Here is a 20,186-nt window from a genome sequence, read left to right as displayed (position 1 = left end):
GGGAAGAAAACAGGTAAAGACATTTTTCTTTACCGTTTTTTCCTAGTTCTAATATTATTTCCATCAATACTAAATCTTGTATATTTATCTCACTGCAAGTGTGAGAACCTAATGGGAGCAAAGAATTCAAAACAGCTTTGCTGACACAACAAAGTGGCGATAAGATAGTCAAGAGCAGAGCTCCTAAAAATGCAAAGAATAATTTCAGTCTGTCAAGTCAAGTAGCCAGTTTCATACAAACTTTATCAAAAGGAACAGTCAGGCTAAATTTCATATTAAAATTGTTCCTTACGTGCTTCTTCAAAAATCTATTTAACTTATTATTTGTTTTGAATTTAATTTTTGCATTTTAGTCAAGTTTCACCTTCTGTTTAATTCAGGGGGTGTTTTTTTGTTCCTTGTTGGGCATTTTTTGCATTATCACAAAGTTGTAATGCTTGAACTCCAAGCATTCCAAAGAAATGTTTGCCTCTGCGTTTTACTTGACATTAAAAAAAAAAATTGAGTAATTTTTTCACATAATAGGTTTTGTAAGATTTATTTTTATTAAGACACAAAAATCCTAGAGTATTGGGCCTAGATTGCAAGACAATATCCCTTTAAATCCAGACTTGTACAGCTCTGCAAGATCAAGTCACTTCTGTTTCACTGGAATGAAATACAGGAAAAAACAGTATAGAAAAAAATCTCTTACAGTGTAAGATTTCCCCTCTCTGGTACAGGGTGTGCCTTTCCCACCACACACTATATTTCTTGGTGGAAGGATATTTAAAAACACTTTTGTTTAAGAATCATTGGAGAGCTATTTTATAAGAGCACAAACAAATGATGTGTGTGGTTATAGTGAGATACGCACCTGGATCATGAATGGCATTCAAGCACTTGCTCAAAAACACACAAGGCAAGCAAATCTCATTGGGACCACAGACCAAGCCATTTCTTACTTAAAAGGACTTGAGAGCTAATAACTTCTTTCAAGGATATACTATTTTAAACATCTGTTGGTTGACAAATACTATCTCAAAAACCTATGTTTACGCCTACCTGGTTTGATTTTAACCTACCTCCAATCTGAAAGTATTTTGGAGGGAACCTTTTACATTCGTAACAATTCAAGTGTAACTGTAATGCTGAGTAATAAGTTTGGTTTGTCCTGAAATTTTCTGAACTATGCAGTTCGTTATCAGTGCAGAAGCAGCAGAAGACTGCTGTGGTTGGCTCAGTGGATTTATAAAAACAAAACAAAACAAAAATCCCCCCCATGTAACCTTTACAGAATATATGTAAAATTGTGTCCTTCCCTGGTCATATTCACAACTTATCTACAAGATAGTGTTAGCAGTAGAAACTGCAGTCCATGACTATTTGCATTCAGCTCTCATCCATCTGTTGTTCCTCTGCTTTCTCTTAGGCTTCAACTTGTTCAGTTTTTTGCGGGGTTTCTCAGTCTTCTGAGTTTCAACAGAATCCACCCCAAGAACATGTTCAGAGCAGCATAACTGTCCATTCAACATAGAATTTAGAACTGTCCCATCTTGATGTTCCTTGCAGAAAGAATTTGGGCAGAAGTGGCAGAAAGAAACAGAAGGTTTGCCACAAACATCACAGTGGTGCCAAGGACACTCCCACTTTCCTGTGATCAAAAACAAATAGTGCGTAAGTGGAAAGTAGAACGCGTCATCATCTTTTAAAGAAGTTTTGTGTTTTAGCAGCTGAACACACGACTTTCCTGACAAAACAAGACAAGACAGCAAACACCATGGCCCATCTCAAAAATCAAAACGTTACTTCTAAAGCTCAGCTGACAGCAGTAAGTAGCAGACGTGACATCCTCTCATTTAAATACAGCAGTCAACTCCAGCTACAAGAAATTATTCAGGATTTACTCAATAGCATTTTACAGAACTTGCAGGTAGTAGTTCTACAGGCTGGTAGAGTATCCAAACATCCAGTCAACTGCTGCTTACCATTATAACTCTCACTCGTTTCAAGTTTTGTTCAGGACAGCTGGTGTGCTTTACCTACAGATGCTCTTTTGCCCCAGCATGTTTTACCAGTCATTGTTTTACTTGTTTCTGGGATAACAGCTTCATTTCTTCATATCCCACCTGACATGGCTGGAATCAGGTAACTCCTGTGGTATCTGGAACTGCAACCTGATGTCTGCTGCCCTTAACATTTTCCTACTTGCCTTGTTCCAGATGCTGTTGCTATTCTTGTGGCTTGAACTCAACTGGCTTCATGCATTTCTTAGATATAATCAACTTTCCTGTGACAGGGCCACAGTGCTCCTACAGAGTGATGTACTCTACCTACGTTTCTAAACAAAAGGCTCATTTTGCCAAAGAGGCAGGAGGAAGGCCATCGTTTTGTCTCCATACTCAAGAAGAGTTCCTACATGATGCACCAAGTTCTCACTATGAGAAAATGTTTTCAAGATGACGCTCTTGCCAAGGTTTCAGTGCAATAAATGAGGTACCTGCACAAGTTACTTATTTACATAAGTTTAAGAGGCAAGCTGACTCACCAAAAGGACGTTTCACCAAACCAAGACAGGAGAGATGATAAGCTTTAGTACAAGATTTCCTGTCACACAATACCAGCTGGCCTCCATCACCACAACGGAAACAATCATCTTCAGATTCTTTCTTCCCTTCATTTTTCGTTCTGCGTCTCCGTGTTCTCTTTTTGGTCTTTTTGCCTTTTTCTTCTGAGGCATTAGTGGAAGAATTCTAAAAGAGTAAGATGCAAATCTGTAGATGCCAGTTTTGCAAAAGAAAAATATTACACAACCTAGCAAAACTGTTGGCATGCCTGGCAGACTGTGCACACAGGCAAAAATTTGACTTGGTGCAGACCTGTCCAGTGCCTCACTGTACCTGTGTTGACAAAAAAACCACACTGACGCTTGTGAAAAGTCATCTTGAAACCAGATCTTGTCCCTACAATCCCTTCCTCCTAGAAAGCTCTTCCACTTTCTTATCACTGAAAAAAGGTCTTCCAATTTCCAGTCTCATCTACTTGTGGCTAATTTACCCCCATTTTGTTCTTGTACCACCAATCACTTCACCTCAATATCCATCTTTCTCTTCCAGTTGTGTATACTCATGCTGGAATTACTAGACCCTGCACGAAATGGACAGCAGAATCTCAGGAGCTGTAGCTGTGTCCATAATGCTAGAAAGAATACACCAAACCTTATCCCTATTTCAAGCTGACATTCTGCTGCTTGCACTTCAATTCTCCTTCACCAAATCATAGAAAATTCATTCTGGATGTTTTTTCAACATCTCTACCATCATTCCCTCCCCCTCACCCCAGTAATCATTACCTACTTTCTTTAAAATTAGCCCATTCTATCAATGCAGACAGCCCTGCAAAACTGAAATGTAACATTTCATTTTTTCATAGCTGTCTGTGTAAATTGATCACAAGCTTATGTGAAACCTCACTTAAGCCTATCCCTTAACAAAAAATCAGCTATGCGGATTCTGGAGATTTTAAGTCCACCCTCTGAAGTGCCTGATACTGAGCAGTGTGAAGGACCACACGAAGGAGTGTGCAGCCTTTCCACATCCACAGGTGAGATTTTTTTCCCTTGGGAATATACTTGTGCCTTCCCTGGCACTCCTATGCCAGCCCTTCAGGAAGCCCCATCAACTTCTGCTGGATTACAGGTTTTAAATTAACCTGACACAAATCATACAGGTCATTTCTTAATGTAATTAGGTATCATTTTTTTCTCATTCAAAAGTGACATTTTTTATTCTTCAGTTCAACTAATTTTTTTTTAACAAATCTTAACAAAATAATCATATTTTAAGGTTTAGAAGGGGGAATATAAACTGCAAGGTCAGAATAATCTCACTGACTGTAGTTATGCTCATTCTTAGTCAGTTCCTAGCTCCTTCCCCTCCCCATACTTCAAACAGGACTCAGAAGGTTATTCCTTCTATAACCCCTTTTTTATACGCTTTTGATTCCAGAAGCTAGCGCCAGTAGCTAGCAATATTTCTTATTCAGGACCCAAAGTAATTAATTTCTCATAGGAGAAAGGGGGAGAAAATAATTTAGGGTGTTCCCAAAACCAGTATTGCCTGTTGTACTACCACAGCATAAAAATGTATTCTTTAACAGCAAAGTTATGTTTAGCAAAATAATATTTCCATCTTCCCAGCAATGGAAACAGTAAGCTTTTTCCTCAGAGAACAGTTAACATCTGTTCAAGCTGCATTAACCCTTATCATAACATAAAACTCGTCCACCAGTGAATACCCCAAAAGAAAAAACACGGCTAGTAGACAAGATACCATCAAAATCTTTTGATATTTTACTTGCCTTTGGTCTGTCCCCAAGAAATCCACTGCAGTTTGGGGCACCACATTTGCAGACTGTTTTTTCATTGCCCAGACAGTCAAGGTTGTAGTTAAAAGTCAGCTCTGTTCCTGAGTGAGATAAGACATAACTTTTCATTATGAAGGACAAAGGAACGAAGTCTACCAAAATTATTACAAACAAATGAAGGTTTCATTATCTATCTTCTGGTTTTGTACGTGCTTGCTGATCTATCATCGTAGGATTTCCCCCCTCTTTACTGTTCATAAGCACTGACAATGATTACTAGATGTCTTATGCAATTACTTTTTAAAACAAATCAGTTTGACTTCACAAAATCGTGCAGGAGTCTGGTCTACACACACACACGATATATAGATCTACATATCTATACAGCTAGGTACAGCTATAGATAGATGTGGGTATGTGCATGTGTGTAACACAAACCAGAACATATATACTTTTAGACACACTCCTGCATCCGCTGCTTAAGCTTATCTTCACTTGAAAAGCTGCAGAAGTACTTTGAGATCTCTAAAACAACGTGCTCTACAACACAAAGTGAATGCAAGGATACCAACTAGGGGCTCTTTGGTGTTCCCTTAGAAGCAAGCAACCAAAAGCAACCATGGGACTCACTATTAAAAACCATTAAAGTAAAAGGCAGATCTCAAAGCCTCTCTTCTGTGTGCGGAGTTCTCTACAAAAATATTTGCACTGAATCAGTTAAGCCATGACCATCCATTCATAACTGCACAAAAGATTTAACTTAGGAAATTAAACCAAAACCAACATAAGCTGGTATACCTGCAGGAATATCACACACAGCAAACAGGCCGACACGAGTGTCTCCATTTACTGTCCATTTTAGAGTTTCACAATTTGGTTGGCAGCTGTGATTCATAAACCGAGAATAATTTCCTTTGGGGCCAGCATCAATAATACGGTCCTGGAGATCAAATCAGCAACAGAATTAATGTTTTTACTCCCCCACCCCCAATAAAATGAAATCTGTAAATTATTTCAGTAGTTGCATTCAAAACAGACATGGTTGCTACCCAGAAGCACACAAGCAAAACAATGGTACATGTTGTATTGAAAACTGTAGTGTCTCATGTGGCTGGAATGTGACACTCCCAAAGCAATACTCATGCTCTAGCTCACATCTTCCCAGAACCCATCACGGCCACATGGCAGGACAAGTGTTCTTGTGAGCACTGTAGTGGTCATGTTAAAGAAACCCCTCCCTCCAGAAAGCCTCAGTACTCAAACTCAGCCCACTTACCTTTTACTTTGCATTCACAAAGCTGTGATGCATTTACAAATACTGTGCTTTATGGTATTTACCAAGTCACTGCATGATTACTTGCAGAGATTACCAGTTTCTCATCAGCTTTCTTTAGCTTAATCAGCCTAGTTTAAACAAAAATTAGCTCTGGTAAACAAAAAAACCCCACCCCTACATGCCTTTTAATTTCCATCTGCACCAAACATACCAGACGTTAACAAAATAAAATAAAGTCTTGAAATAGCCAGAACTGTGTTTCTTTGCAGAGCTGCTTAAGAAAGTTTTGCTTATTTATGAAATATTATTATAGCTTCCTTCTGCACACGTATGACTGCCATGACTATATGCACATACATGCAGCCATTCCAACTGCATGTACAGCTCAGCCTTATAATGGCAGGGGCATTTTTGCAAGATAGAACCAGAATGAGGATTTATTAACTACAGCAAGAGTCAAACACATGTTCAGTTCAGATATTTTAACACACTGACGTTGTACATCAGTTTAGTAGAGGGGTGAGAAACTTAAGTGTTCAGAGAAGCATGATTTCATTATTCTTCAGTGATAACTCCTGTGCAGGAGCTCCTCAGTTACAGGACTAATGAAAACAATGGCTGTGGTAATACAGAGCAGAACAGTCTCAGGCAAAAGAAAGGTGATTAGGACTGAAAAAATATGCAGGATTGACAGCCAACTCTTTTCTCTTAAGCAGCTGCTTTGAGACTGAAGCAATAAAATATATATAATCAATACCCCCTGCCGTCCGGGTTCTCCATTTTCTTCCCCTTCTCAGGAACAAAATACTCAGAGATGTGCACAGAGAACCACAGATGCTGGATTAATTTGCTTTGCTAATTAATCAGCTGGATTACTTTGCTGCAGAATCAGTTTGTCAAGTGCTGGCTGGCTACTAATGCAGATAGTACTTTCAGAAAAGTTTCTACAAAAGCACAAGCCTAGTTTTGCTATAAACAAAGAAAGGGACAGATAGTTGCAAAAAAGATTAAATACCCAATATAGGACAAAGCCTCACAATTATATTCCACACTCCTTTCAAGTGAGAATGGTTTTTTTTGTTGCTGTTGAAATTTTAGTAAAAGGACTGCTAACAGCAATTCTTTCAACTGTATCATTGCTATTTTTTGAAACTTCATACTTCTTTTTAAGACTAGGCAGATAAAATACTTTTGCTGCACTTTATTTCAAGCAACAAAGTACAATTTATAGACCTTAATATATACTTTATCACATTATGCAGTTAGAACTAATGAGATGCATTATATATATAGAATGGAACAAGCAGGCTGTGCTGGTTTTGGCTGGGATAGAGTTAATTTTCTTCATAGTAGTTGGTATGGGGCTGTGTTTTGGATTTGTGCTGGAAGCAGTGTTGATAACACAGGGATGGTTTTGTTACTGCTGAGCAGTGCTTACACAGAGTCAAGGCCTTTTCTGCCTCTCACCCCTCCCCACCAGCGAGTGGGCTGGGGGTGCACAGGGAGCTGGGAGGGGACACAGCTGGGACAGCTGACCCCAACTGACCCAAGGGGTATCCCACACCATATCACATCGTGCTCAGCATATAAACCTGGGGGAAGAAGAAGGAAGTGGGGGACGTTCAGAGTGATGGTGTTTGTCTCCCCAAGTCACCGTTACACGTGATGGAGCCCGGCTTTCCTGGAGATGGCTGAACCCCTGCCTGCCAATGGGAAGTGCTGAATGAATTCCTTGTCTTGCTTTGCTTGCACGCACAGCTTTTGTTTTACCTATTAAACTGCCTTTATCTCAACTCACGAGTTTTCTCACTTTTACCCTTCTGATTCTCTCCCCCATCTCACCGGGGGGGAGTGAGCGAGCGGCTGTGTGGGGTTTAGTTGCTGGCTGGGGTTAAACCACGGCACAGGAACAGAAGAAACAATATTGCAAATATATGAAACTGTAGAACATCAAAGGTAGCAGAGTGCCCTACCAAGGTAATCAACAGAAGGAAAAGAGATCAAAATAATGTTATAATTAAATAACAGGAAAAAATGTAAAATACTCTACCTTATCAATAGTAAGCATATAGAAGTGGGTAATGTCATTTTCATGTGCATATTTGATTCTTGCCATACATTCCTCTTCATCAATCAGCTCACCAACATACTCATTCACAAACTCTCCCTGAAAGATACCAAGTATCACTAGTAAAGTATATACCAAACTCACAAACAACATCACAAGTCACCAATTCTTTGCTAGGCAAGAATGATTCATACCTTTTTAACGTCTCTCTTAGCGACCAGACCCCACCCTTTCCCATCGGTTTTGATGATCTCTGTCTCAGGGTATTGACGTTTTGTAAAGCACTGGTTTTGGCACCGTTCTCCCGCTGGACAAACTTGTGGATGGCATTCATACATCAGCATCCGATTTAGGCACTCAGAATCAAAGCCACAAGGGTTTTCATCTGTGGGTTTGCAGTTGCACTTGGGAATCTCAGAAATGTCAGCAGTATATATCTGCACTTTACCACAAGGTTTATTCACCTGAATAATACATTAAAATAGTTCAGACATCACTTTAAAACATTTGAATCTATTGTAAGAGTTATTACAGTGGTTACTAATTTGGTTTTGCAACACTAGATGTTCAAGGGAAGCAAAATTTCATCATCTCATGACAATTACCAGCAAATCATTGCAACCCCTCCTCCCCATCTCACCACTCAGCTCTTTCTCTCCAGTGCTGGCTTAGACCTTTGAGTATTCAGTGTAATTTCCTCAAACTTTACCTTAATATGCTTGTATGGTGGAGGTTTACGTTCACTTTCTTGGGTTTCTTTGGCTTCTCGCTGTAGCTTTATTTCTCGAAATCGAGCCTCAGCTTCTCGCAAAGCTAAAAAAGATTGTTGTATCAACAGAAGTGCTAGGAAGAGGATTACTCCTCCCAAATTGACTAGCTCATTCCCATGTGTGTTAAACAAAGAATCATCTTTACTTCCTAGTCCCATCATTCAATTCTCTTGCAAACAATGCCTCTGGAGTGTTAATGCTCTTAACAGATGTATTAATTCTACTCTTTCTGTCTCCCAGTTACACTCATCATTTCCTTTCCGGAAAGTAAAAATCATCAGAAATTATTCCAAGTAGATGCTAGTCTTTTACAGGCCATGAAAATAATGCTTTCATTCATAGTAATAATGACTGCTGCCCAGGACACCAATAAAATTTTTTAAATTCAATATTGTAAAACAAATGTACCAAACCAGACCCAAGGCTATGTGTGAAGAAAGTAAAGCATGCATATCACAAGGTTATTTTTGTTTACTTTTAGCTATGTACCATTTTTGAAGACTTTCCCAATTCCTTTGATCCCCTGGTATCTACTCCCTCTGTCTCCCTCCATATAAGGGAACACCCGTGCTTGGTGCGTCCAATAGTAATCCTTAGAACCAAAGAAAAACACAGGAAATTCTCCAATTTCATGCTTCATTTTCTGGATATTTGGGGGAACATTTTTCGGATGGCAAACTTCTGCAGGCCACCATCTAGCACAGAAGTACAAATAAAAACAATACAGCATTTTAGTCAAGCTCTTTCTACAAGAAATAGTTTAACAAAATCACCCTTAACAGCAGTAACGGATTATTATTTCCAAGATCCAAGTGGATTTAAAATCCTTTCCTCCCCCCACTCACTAGACAACGAGAGAAGACAGGACTAGACAAGGAAAGGCTGACACTCAAATCTGCGGGCATTTGCCCACCTGCAAGATAAGCAAACACATAGAGCTCCTTGCATCTGGTTAGCAAAACCATAATCTTTAACAAGGCCTACAAATCACTGTAATTGTCAAAGATCAAGAGACAGCTGATAATAGCTATTAACACTTTCTAGGATAAACCCCACCCACCTCTATCTCACTCAAATCTCAATGAAGTGTGAAACACTGACAACCTGAGTGACTTATCTCCCAGCCTGCAAGGTAGCAATTTAGCCAATTACGTGTTATACCAGCTTAATTATTTGAAGAGATCTCTGAAACAAAAGGGGTTGAAGGCTATACAGTAGAAGCAGATGTCAGAAGACTACAAGTCCTGTATGCATAATGTCTTGGCCGAGAGCAACAGTTAAGCTACAAGTCTCTGAACTTGAAGTTTACAAGGAGATGGGGTCCGGAGCTCACAGAGGAATGCGAAATCGGTGTGCAGCAAGGCTGGCCTACGGAAGCAACCAACTGTATGATCCTTATTTAACATGCCAGTACTATAAGACAAAATAAATCCGTTCATCAGACCTGTAATTTCCCAGTTTAACCCAAATAATATCCTGGAAATGGAGCTTCTTCCCCGCCCTGCAGTCATTGCAGTACCAGCTCCCATCTGGCATTTCAATGTTTAAACAGTCTGGGTGAAACGCTGCAGGACATGACTCGCAGCACAACAAGCTTCCTCCTTCAGAGAAAAAGAAAAAAAAAAAAAAAAGGTTGAAAAACATCAAGACTAAAATAAAATTTTGCATTCCAACCAGGTTCAAAGCGGGGTGATACATATGTGGTAGGTTCAGTCAGAAAATAAATGGTTGAAACATGCTGGCCTGCAACAAATACGTATCGTTCAGTTGTGTACAAAGCCAAAAGGTCCTTACTAATTTGAATGCCTGGCAGACTAGGATTAGCAATACATACAAAATAACAAGCAAGCTAGTGATAAAAAAGCCAGAATAATGCACTGCAAATTATAATTACTTTGTTTTACTTTAATGACTACAATATATTTAACATAATTTAAGATATATTAATATTTCACTGTATGAAAAATTTTAACAACAGATTTCTCTCTTTTTTTTTTTTTTTTCCTGGGAGGAGAGGGAATGAGGTTGTTTGTTTCATGAATTATCAAGTGGAGAGTTAGCTGCAGCTTAAAAGCTGCTATGCTGCATCTTAATTTGTTAACAAATCAGGTAAACTTTCACTCCTACAGTTTAATCAGCACTATGCATTTTGTAGTTCTCAATGAGAAATAAATTTATCGTACAACATAAAACAAAACGCCCTTAATTAGCGGCACTCCCAGCAACAACTAATACTGATTCAATTTGCTGTCTGCTGCTAAACTAAAAGAAACTCTTAAAATATTTATGTTTTAATATTTTGTATTACCAATAAAGAAACACAAAAAGCTTCAGTACATTGAACACAGGGGAAAGAACAGAGAAATACTTCTCATTATGTGTCTCTGGTAAAGAATTAAATCAGGCTTCTGGTTGCTGGATGAACTCCAAATAAAACCATTCTTTAATAAATTATATCTGCAAAAAAAGGATACTCAAAAACTTGAAGAAGCACAAGACAGCCTGAAGTTATTTCAATACCTAACAGAGCCTAACTTAATATGCTGCGTTTCTAATAATTTTCTATAAACAGATTAGTAAAATTAACTTGAAGAATAAAACGTTTTGATGCTGCATTTATGAAAGAGTTTCACAGCAGTTTACCTTTTGAACACACAAAGCACCAGCTCACATTGACATGCGCATGATGACTTTTTCCTTTCATGGCAGTGAAATGATTCGTACAAACAATGCTGTTGGAAGCGATGACTGCACATCCCGCAGCAATGCAAACGTCTCCAGCATGGTATGCAACAGGACAGCGAACACAACGCATCATCTTTCCTAGCAAAGCAGAATACTGCCATATTATTTCTGAACAAAACTGATTTATTATTTGAGCTAAAAAATGGTAGTACTGCCTGAGGTAGCCTATACACACAAAAAAATACATCATTTATATTTTCAAAGTCTGCATATTTGCATTTAGCAACAATACTGAATTAACAAAGGTTTTTAAACAACCCTACACTGAGTTTAAAGCACTACGATATTTAAATGTGAAGGTTTTAACTATGCACACCAGGGCAGACAAGCTTTCCTCAGTCATGCAATTTTGTCTACAGATGTTGCCCAAAGCTAAAAATATGCACAGAATCAAATGTCTCCACGTTCAGCGAGCCTTGCTGCGGTATTTGTGCATTCACAGGTCTTTGCCCTCACTCTGCTCAGCCTGTCTCTCCTCATCACATACGCACTCTAGATTTCATTCTCTCTTGAGAAGAAAGCACGGTTTACTATAGGTAATTGAAAGCTAGTTAAAAAAAAATAGAACACAAACAAGGTAAATATTAATGTTCACTAAAAATTATTCAATTATTATTTTAAAAAAATTTTGAATCAATCAACAGTCCATGCAGGCCTGAAAAATTGCAGCTAGCAGCTATTAAATGGACAGATTCCTCATATTAACATACCATAAATAGACTTAATTCACCAGTCATAAAAACGTAAAATGAAACTACCTTTTGAAATTCGTGGATGTGAGGGGTTACTAACATGACAGCTTAGGCAGCTGTGGAGAGGACATCGAAACCCCCTGTTCTCAAACACCGTAAGATGAAATTTTTTCACACAAGCTTCATGGTAGAATTTTCCGCAGTGGGATACGACACAGCGTTTCACATCTGCCTTCCTCTCTTTACACACAAAACAGGTATGCACACCTAGTGCAAAAGTAATAAAAATAACGTAACTAATTTTTCATCCATACGTGTGGATTTAAAATGCTTTTGCTGTGAGTTTCTGTTATGCATGGGGGAGTTGCTTTTGTTATATTGGGTTTTTTTCCTTAAACAAACCAACCACATTCTCTTATTTGATGAAGAGCTCTATTTACTTTAAGTCTTTAGTGTTAAATACTAATCTGCTCAGATACAGATAAAATTAAGTTACAATGCAAACCCATTGCAGTTAAAGTGTACACAACAACACCCAAAGCCTCACCAATCTGCTTTTACGTTCTTATTTATAAGCCTCAGTACGCCAGGACAAGTGTGGATTTTTTATTTGTTATTTTTAAAGCAATGAAATAGGATGATGGGTTGTCTGTGACCCTGTGAAATTTGAAGCAGGTCCACAAACCAGAGACAAGCATCCTCTGATCTTCTCTCTGGACTGCCTGAAACTGTTTTATTTTGAAGCAGCCTTGTTCCAACAAGGTTTACCATGTGTACTGAACTGAACTTACAAGCAAGAATGCAAATCTTTTATGTAAAGTTTTAAGATTAAGAACTTCCAAGCAGTTATTATAGGATTAAAAGCAAATGAAATTAATAGCAGTAAGGTAGTCTTTTAAGAGGAAAAGCAAAAGATTGATATAGACACACTAATGACTGAAAAAGGACTTAAAAATGTTTCACTTGCTTTTTTTCCCTAGGATTTCTTAAGTCTTTGTGACAGACTTTAAATCTAATCTGTAATTGTACTCAGAGAGAAAATACTCTGCAATTACTAAGGCAAAGGAATTCAGCCAAGTTGCAAGAGAGTTCTCACTGAAAACAAGAGTGAGCTTTCCAAAACATGGCACACTTAATGGTACTATAAGAACTACCACCCTGTCAGGCACCAAAGGATAAATATGGTTTCTCCAAAGATACATACTCTGTCCAGGAGGATTTCCTAGAACAATGTATGGGAAAAATACATATTTTTTTTTATTAATAGAAAGGGACAAACTTGCCTGATGTACATTCACTACAAACGAATTTTCCTGCTGGTCTTCCAGAGAGCCCAAGGCAGCTTACATGAAAAGCTCGATAGCAAAGTCCTTCACACAGTAGGAGATCACCTGTTTTTTCACACAGCTTTTACAACACAAAGGCATTGAATGTTAAAGAAAAGTTCATATGTGGAAAAATTTTTCTTTATTCCTTTTCATATATTGCTCCTCTTTTAGCATTGTTGAAATAACATTTAACAAGTGAAAGATAATTTTACAAGCATCATCACATGCCCTGGCTTCCAGTCAAAACAGATAATAGAGTCATTAAACCACTAGAAATATCACTCAGAGCCACGGTTCTTGAGCAAATACAATTTGATAGAAAAAAAGAGAAGAAAAAAAAGCTTTAAGAAATTTTCCCTGAGCACACTGATGCATCTGAGTAGGGTTAAAAAGCATCCTTATTTTCCTTTTTCTTGGCAAAAGGAAATTAATCTAGGTGGCACAACAACACTTCTATGTCCAAGTGGTTAGCAATGACACATGTGTAACTAAAAATGAACTGAACAATAATACTGGCAGAATTTAAGGGATTAGCCAACATTTAAAGATAGGTATAACCTCATCATCACTGTGTACAAGAAATGGTAATATAACTGCTTGCCCAGTCTTGTGGAAACAAATTTGATCTGTCTATTTGTATTGTGTTACCATTTCATAATCTAAGAACTCTTCTAGAATAGTTTGAGAAAGCTTTTTGCTTTCAATTCACATGCCACACACACACCACGTCGCTACAATCTCTGCTGCACACAGAAGCACAAAACCCACCGGGTTTTACTTTCTCCTCTTTATTAACAGATAAGCGAGCAGCTCTTCTCAATCATTTAACTAGTTACCTGGCAACATTCATGCACTTATTCTGAAGTACAAATTATGCTTATCTTAGAGATCTGGAAACTCAAGCTGAAAGGCTAAGTCACTTATTGGAGGTCAAGGAAAAAAAAATAATTAGAAATGAAGAATTCCATTTACTGGCATGGCACCCTCATCACTAACAGACATCTCAGACACACATGATAAACCTGTTTCTGGTCTAATACTGTCATTTTCATATTGAAAAAGACCTCTTCTACGAAACCTCAGAAAACACGGCTTGCTGCCCCAGCTAACATCTCTCACCTGACACACATATTCTTTTTTTGTTCCTGTTCCTCGCTCAGATTTTTTTGATGATATAGACACTTCAGTCTGAGTTTCATCAGCACTTTCATAGGGAGACTCTGACCGCTCATCTCCTTGGCCATCGGAGATCTGAAGATTAAACATACATGTTAGAGAAAGCAGTCATGTATGGTCAATTTTGTATAGAATATCAACTGAAGGAAGCAAACAGACCGCAATTCAGACTAGCAGATTTAGGCACACTCTTTCGGTTTTGTTTCCCCCACCTTTAAAAAAACTTGATTAGAACCACATTTGTGGAAGTCTCATCAGAAGGACTATATAACAATCACCCTCGACAACTCAACAGCAGCCAAAACAAAACACCAAAACTTTGTAATATGGCATTTTATTTATACTCAGTTCTGTAATACAGTTAGATAAAAGCACCTAGACAGTAACACAGGGATATCTTCAATACCCTTGTTTAAAGTTTGAATACGTGTTTTATGAGCGAGTAACAGTTAATTTTAGAGAGAAACTTGGTAAACTTCAAGCTGACCCAAATATTCTCCAAGAAACTGGGAACAGTATGTAGAAGAGAGGAAGAAAGAAAAAAGTGGCTCTCTAAATATGCTTAAGGAATGTTATAGCCAACAATAAATTCAAAATACTTCAAAAGATAGACCTGTTATGAATAAATCCTATATAAAAGATCTAGATGTATTAAAGATGGAGGATTTTAAAAAATATTCATAATTTACTTTAAAGAAACCCAACCCAAGTAACATAGCTAAAAGAAAACACAGGGCAGTTTTCAGTTCAATAGAATTTAGGGAGGGAATGAACAACCGAGTCATTTGTCTTATATCTCACGTTCCACCAGAAGATGCAAATTTCATACTGTTACCCCAACATGGTACTCAATGGGATGTATTTTACTAAGTACCTTCTCCAGGAGAGCATCACAATTTGGAACTGCAAAAGAAACCTAACGCTTCTCTTCGAGCTTGTTCTAATGGTTATTGACACATACCATCAAAAATACTGCCTCATGGCCCTTTTGAGTTGTCTAAATGCAACTCACAGTTGATGATGTTTTCTCCAGGTATTTCAGCTATATTAGAAGTTCTTTGGAACTAGACACTTTCCTCCTGCGGAAGCATGCTGCAATTAAGCCTGTTTCAATCCTTTTTGGTAAGCCAGAACGCTCTCTAATTTTCTCCCTAAGGAACTTTTTCCTGCATCAATAGAATTTTGGTGGGTTTTCTCTAAACCGTATCTGTACTTTAAAAAGGTTGTTGAAAAATCAGGCATGAGAACTGGAGACAATAGCCCATTACAAGTCTCATAAGTACAATATCCAAAGCAAACCAACATGCTACTCTTCTTCACCACTTCTGTTCTGCTGTGTAAGGATCTCCCTAAGTCTTTTCAATACAGTGCTGACAGCCACTGTAAATTGCTGCGGTACTCAAGGGATCATTTTGCCAATAGCCATTTGCCAGGATGCAGATACCCTGCTTTACATGAAGAATTTGCCTTCTGTTTTCAGACATACGATCATGTATTTGTCTATAATAAAACACAATTTATTAAAAATGGCCCAGTTTACCAAGTAATGGAGACAGCTACGTGCAACCTCCCTATCAGCCAATCTTCTTGTAATGTGCAAATTTATTAGAAGAGATTTATTTTGAAATCAGAGAGAAAAACGTAAAGCCAAACGAGGCCTAGCATTAGTCTTTATAAAATCCCTTTAGAAACACTGTTTTTGAGCAATTACTTCTCACCACTGCTGCCAGCTAACTTGCATTCCTTCATTTAACATTTGCTTTCCTTGACCGTGTCTAAAAATATTTTGTAAATTGGATCAGATTGACAGTTGCTGGTTGTTTGTTTGTTTGTTTTCCCCCCAGATTACTCGCAAGGGTATAAATACATTTCCTCTGTGCAAATGCATACTATCAAGGTGATTCGTACCTACACTTCACCTATGAATATTTCTACAACTGGAGTGATTTGGAGATTCTGCCCGACCATTTTAGAAGTGTTTATAAGAAACTGCATGTAAAATCATTGCTTTGTTCAGGCACCAGGATCTCTGTCCTCTGGAAGGAGCTGTGAGATAGTAAACTGCAAACGCAACCTGAGTGCACGGCCAGAAGCAGCCAGTTCTTGCTGAGAAGGGGCAGATAAAGGTAGCATGGGAGTTTGGCAAAAACACAAAAACATTTTCCCTTACAGTTTAAATAAACTTACACTCATGCTTATTTCTCTTTAAACTATTCCCACAGAAACATTAATTAGTATAAACAGTGCAATGCTCTAAGATTTTTAGTACCTCATTATGTTCCTGTTTCAACTAGCCAAGATTAGTCACATTTAGAAAAGAAAAAAAAAGAAAAAAAAACAAGCTAGGTCTTATATCTGTATTTCTTTTACACTTTAAAAGAAATACTCTTTATGTTGTAAACAAAACAAGCAGTCTTATGTTAACCTGACACTATGATTGTCCCCCATCTTCTCCCCACACCATAAAATACACCTAAACCCCTGAGAAAAACCATTTCTGCAGCACACCTTAAGAGTTAAGATAGTCTTCTTTCCAGCAGCAAAGCTATATAGTCTTGCCCATGAGGAAAGCACTCCTCTTACCCCAGCTCACTACTTTTGAAGGCAGAGCAGAGAAACAGAACACATCCAGTGACAATTATATTCAGTCACAAGAGATTAAGATTTGTTTCAAAGCAATGGTTTCCTAGCTTCTCTTTGGCTTATATACTTGTAAAACGTTCAAAGGAAGGATGTCGACCTCTATACGGAAAGGTAATCCTATTGGCAGATGACAGTTTTTCAGAAATCCCCTAGATACAGGTCACAAAACCCCAGCCATTTGGGAATCATAGGCTGATGGCCATTTTCCTACAGCACTGAGATTTTACTGCCTCAGAATTAATGCACCAGGCCTTCATTTAAATTAAGCAGTTACTGAGCCAAAAAGGAGCAGAGCTGGCAAGAATCAAACTCTGCATCAGAAATGCAACCACAAAACCCAAATTCTATCAGCTCATTCAAGATCAAACTTGGCAATTTACACCCACCTATAGATTAATGCCGGATTTCAAGCATGAATACCAACACACATAGCATGAACAAAATACCTTTAGTGCATCAACCGTATGGCTACCAGACTGAGAGTATCTTTCAAGATCTCTCTCCTTTATGGCTGTCAGGAGCCTTACACACTTCACAAATCAAATGCTCTATTAACCATCAGTTTTGCACTATACAGACAGGCCTGGATACCTGCTCACGGCCGTTGCAACTCCAAAGAATCAATACATTCACAAGCAGCTCAGCGCTATACTTTTATGGCCTGATGCAGGCTGCTGCTGCAGAACGCATCTCTCGATCCCTGCTAGCATGACCAAAGGTTTAGCCATCACATCCAACAGCCACATTACATGTAACTCACGCACAGCTCGCACCCACTCCGCCAACATCTGAGTTTTCATATTGGCCAATTTTAGGGGGCTAATAAAGGGGGAGGCAAGCAGATTGCCTCTTATAAGAGGAGGAAGCATTTCTTCAGGATAATTCAAGAGTTTCACCTAATCTAATTTTATTTGTATCTTGCAGAAGGCGAAATACTCTCTACCAGCCATCTCCCTTTGCAAATAATCCCTGTTCTATATAACCATCTTTTGGGAAAGCTCTCGCTATAAAGAGAGACAGAATTCAACACCTCAGCTCCTGAAGTTATCCCAGAATAGTCAATGGAACTATCAGGGAAGTAAAATGAGTCTGTCCCTTCGGGCCTGTGTAGAAGCAGCTGAAACAACCTTTGTATAACATTTCTAAAGAGAGGACTTACAACCTAATGACAACTCAAGCATGAGATGGTTGAGAAAACTATATTTGTACCCCAAGCAAGCTGCAGCGGCACTAACAGGTTCTGATTCACCAAGGGGACAGTTGAGTTTCGCAATAAAAATACCTTTAGATTGAAACAGTCACTAACTAAAGATGATTTACAAGATGATCGCTGGAAATCAGTTCGTGCTGACGTCAAACACAGCCACCTCTAAAATTAAACATAATGCTTTTGTGGTTTGTAACCACAACTTTCCATAGTGGAAGGTCTAATAGTTGACATACAAGTGCCCAAATCACAGCATTCAATAAAAATCAGCACAGGTTTTGGGGGGCTTTTTTCTTTAATTGTTAAGTTACAAACGTAATCCTTCCCTTGTGATCATGCCAGTGCCTGTCTTGTCCTTACTTTTGTGATATAATCTCCTTAGCAAACTAAATTGCATGTAATTAACTCTTCTGATATTGAGGCCAAGGTTCAAAGTAATCAACATTTAGATTAGTGGCAAAACTAATTCGCAATTTGTAGTGATTGCCGGTTTGCTACTTTATTCTGTTTTACATTTTGAGTAATTTATTCTTTCTCATAAAGACAAAGTACTATTTTTAAGAGTGCAAATTTAGGGGAAAAAAAAGGCAAGACTGTTCACTTCAGATTTATAGCAAGTGACAAGTTTCTGCAATGAAATTATACCCAAACTCTATAATCACCTCCACTTTTCATTAGCAATTACCAGTGCTGCAACACAGAAGATACTAACTTCAGCAGAAGAAGGGTATCATCACAAGTACCATCAAACTTTACATTTTGCAGGTCAGGCTTTCCTTCCCATTTCTTTCAATTATTGAACGTCAACATTGTTTTGCAAGGACTCGCCTGTAGAGGCTTTCACTCTGCACTGCCTGAACACTGAGCAATCAGGTGGCATTTCAGAAATCAAATTCAGCTCTTTTTACTGGAAACTGTGTACATAAGTGAAAGGGAAAAAAACTGGCCTAAAAACCAAATCATGAGGAGCTTTGCTCTTCATTTGGACTGGGCCAGAAGCGACACATTTACAGTCAGATTCCCAAGACAATCCTTCCTTTCCCACATGTATCAGTTATTATTCAGTACTCACACACGTAAGACTTGAAGAGAACATGTAAGGACACGTGACTGCATTTTTCCAAGTTCTCTACAGCTTTGTTATTGGAAAAATACTTGTTATTGAGTCAAACTTGGACAAAATTTTGGCATCTCTGCAAATTCTTCGGGTTTTGTATTATATTTTTACCTGTGACAAGATACAAATTGTGGCAATGTGTAATTAGTTTAAGAATTGGGTCTACTCATCTCAAGGTATTTTGATCATGCATTTTATACTACTTTAGCTTTTTTTTGGCAATAGTTACTCAGATCCACAATGGTACAGGAGTCAGAATATCAAGACCTTGTATCTCCAAAGAATTTTTAATTTTCTTTTGAACTGAGCCTTTTGTATATGCTAGAATTCCCTGTTCACAATAACCAAAAGAAGTATTTAATGGATTCTTTCAGACAAATATTGACCTATTTTTAGAAAGACTATATAAGAATGCTTATAAAAAGCAATGGTCAGCATTAATTCTTAACTGAATGAAGATGCTTTGTATACTGAAATATTTGATGTATAAAGCCAGATTACAGCAGCAACCACCACTGAATACTGGGTAATTGTTTAATTGCTAAATATAAAGATGAGCTTTACTTTTTTTTACTGCTTCCTGAACTACTTTTCCTGGTTCTGTGCAAAAGGGATATACAATGTGCATACAGATGCAAGGACTGTTTGTGGAATAATGGAGTTTCCCTCTCACGATTACATTGAGTAAATAAGAACTTGTTTTTGATGGAGACTGCTGGGCAGGCTAAGAAAAGAGGAGGAAATGTGTGCAACTCCGTACATTTAAAATAAGACTTAAGACACTAGAGTATTAAAACAAATTAGATCAAGTCAGTTATGT

General features: G+C 38.1%; 1 protein-coding gene and 1 non-coding gene across 5 annotated transcripts in view; both read right to left on the bottom strand.

Moving 5' to 3' along the window:
• Positions 1-522: 522 nt before the first annotated feature.
• The window catches only part of NSD2 (nuclear receptor binding SET domain protein 2), a 75,642-nt gene continuing 55,978 nt past the window's right edge, over positions 523-20,186 (bottom strand). For 3 of the 4 annotated variants that reach the window (XM_074821934.1, XM_074821936.1, XM_074821935.1), the window contains 13 exons: positions 14,343-14,474; positions 13,179-13,302; positions 11,962-12,162; positions 11,102-11,281; positions 9,903-10,059; positions 8,948-9,153; positions 8,398-8,501; positions 7,883-8,152; positions 7,671-7,787; positions 5,143-5,284; positions 4,339-4,445; positions 2,528-2,732; positions 523-1,633 (listed from right to left, as the gene is read on the bottom strand). In XM_074821934.1, coding sequence (XP_074678035.1) covers positions 1,362-1,633; positions 2,528-2,732; positions 4,339-4,445; positions 5,143-5,284; positions 7,671-7,787; positions 7,883-8,152; positions 8,398-8,501; positions 8,948-9,153; positions 9,903-10,059; positions 11,102-11,281; positions 11,962-12,162; positions 13,179-13,302; positions 14,343-14,474 — 2,217 coding nt within the window. In that variant the 3' untranslated portion in view covers positions 523-1,361. Of the gene's footprint in view, positions 1,634-2,527; positions 2,733-4,338; positions 4,446-5,142; positions 5,285-7,670; positions 7,788-7,882; positions 8,153-8,397; positions 8,502-8,947; positions 9,154-9,902; positions 10,060-11,101; positions 11,282-11,961; positions 12,163-13,178; positions 13,303-14,342; positions 14,475-20,186 lie in introns of those variants that run through there. The other variant, XR_012623013.1, reaches the window with a different exon arrangement.
• Positions 5,424-5,553, bottom strand: LOC141923649 (small Cajal body-specific RNA 23). The gene has a single exon (XR_012623365.1).

Source organism: Strix aluco, chromosome 4 (assembly GCF_031877795.1).
Source record: "Strix aluco isolate bStrAlu1 chromosome 4, bStrAlu1.hap1, whole genome shotgun sequence".
Classification (NCBI taxonomy): domain Eukaryota; kingdom Metazoa; phylum Chordata; class Aves; order Strigiformes; family Strigidae; genus Strix; species Strix aluco.
This window is presented reverse-complemented; position numbering and strand designations above follow the sequence as displayed.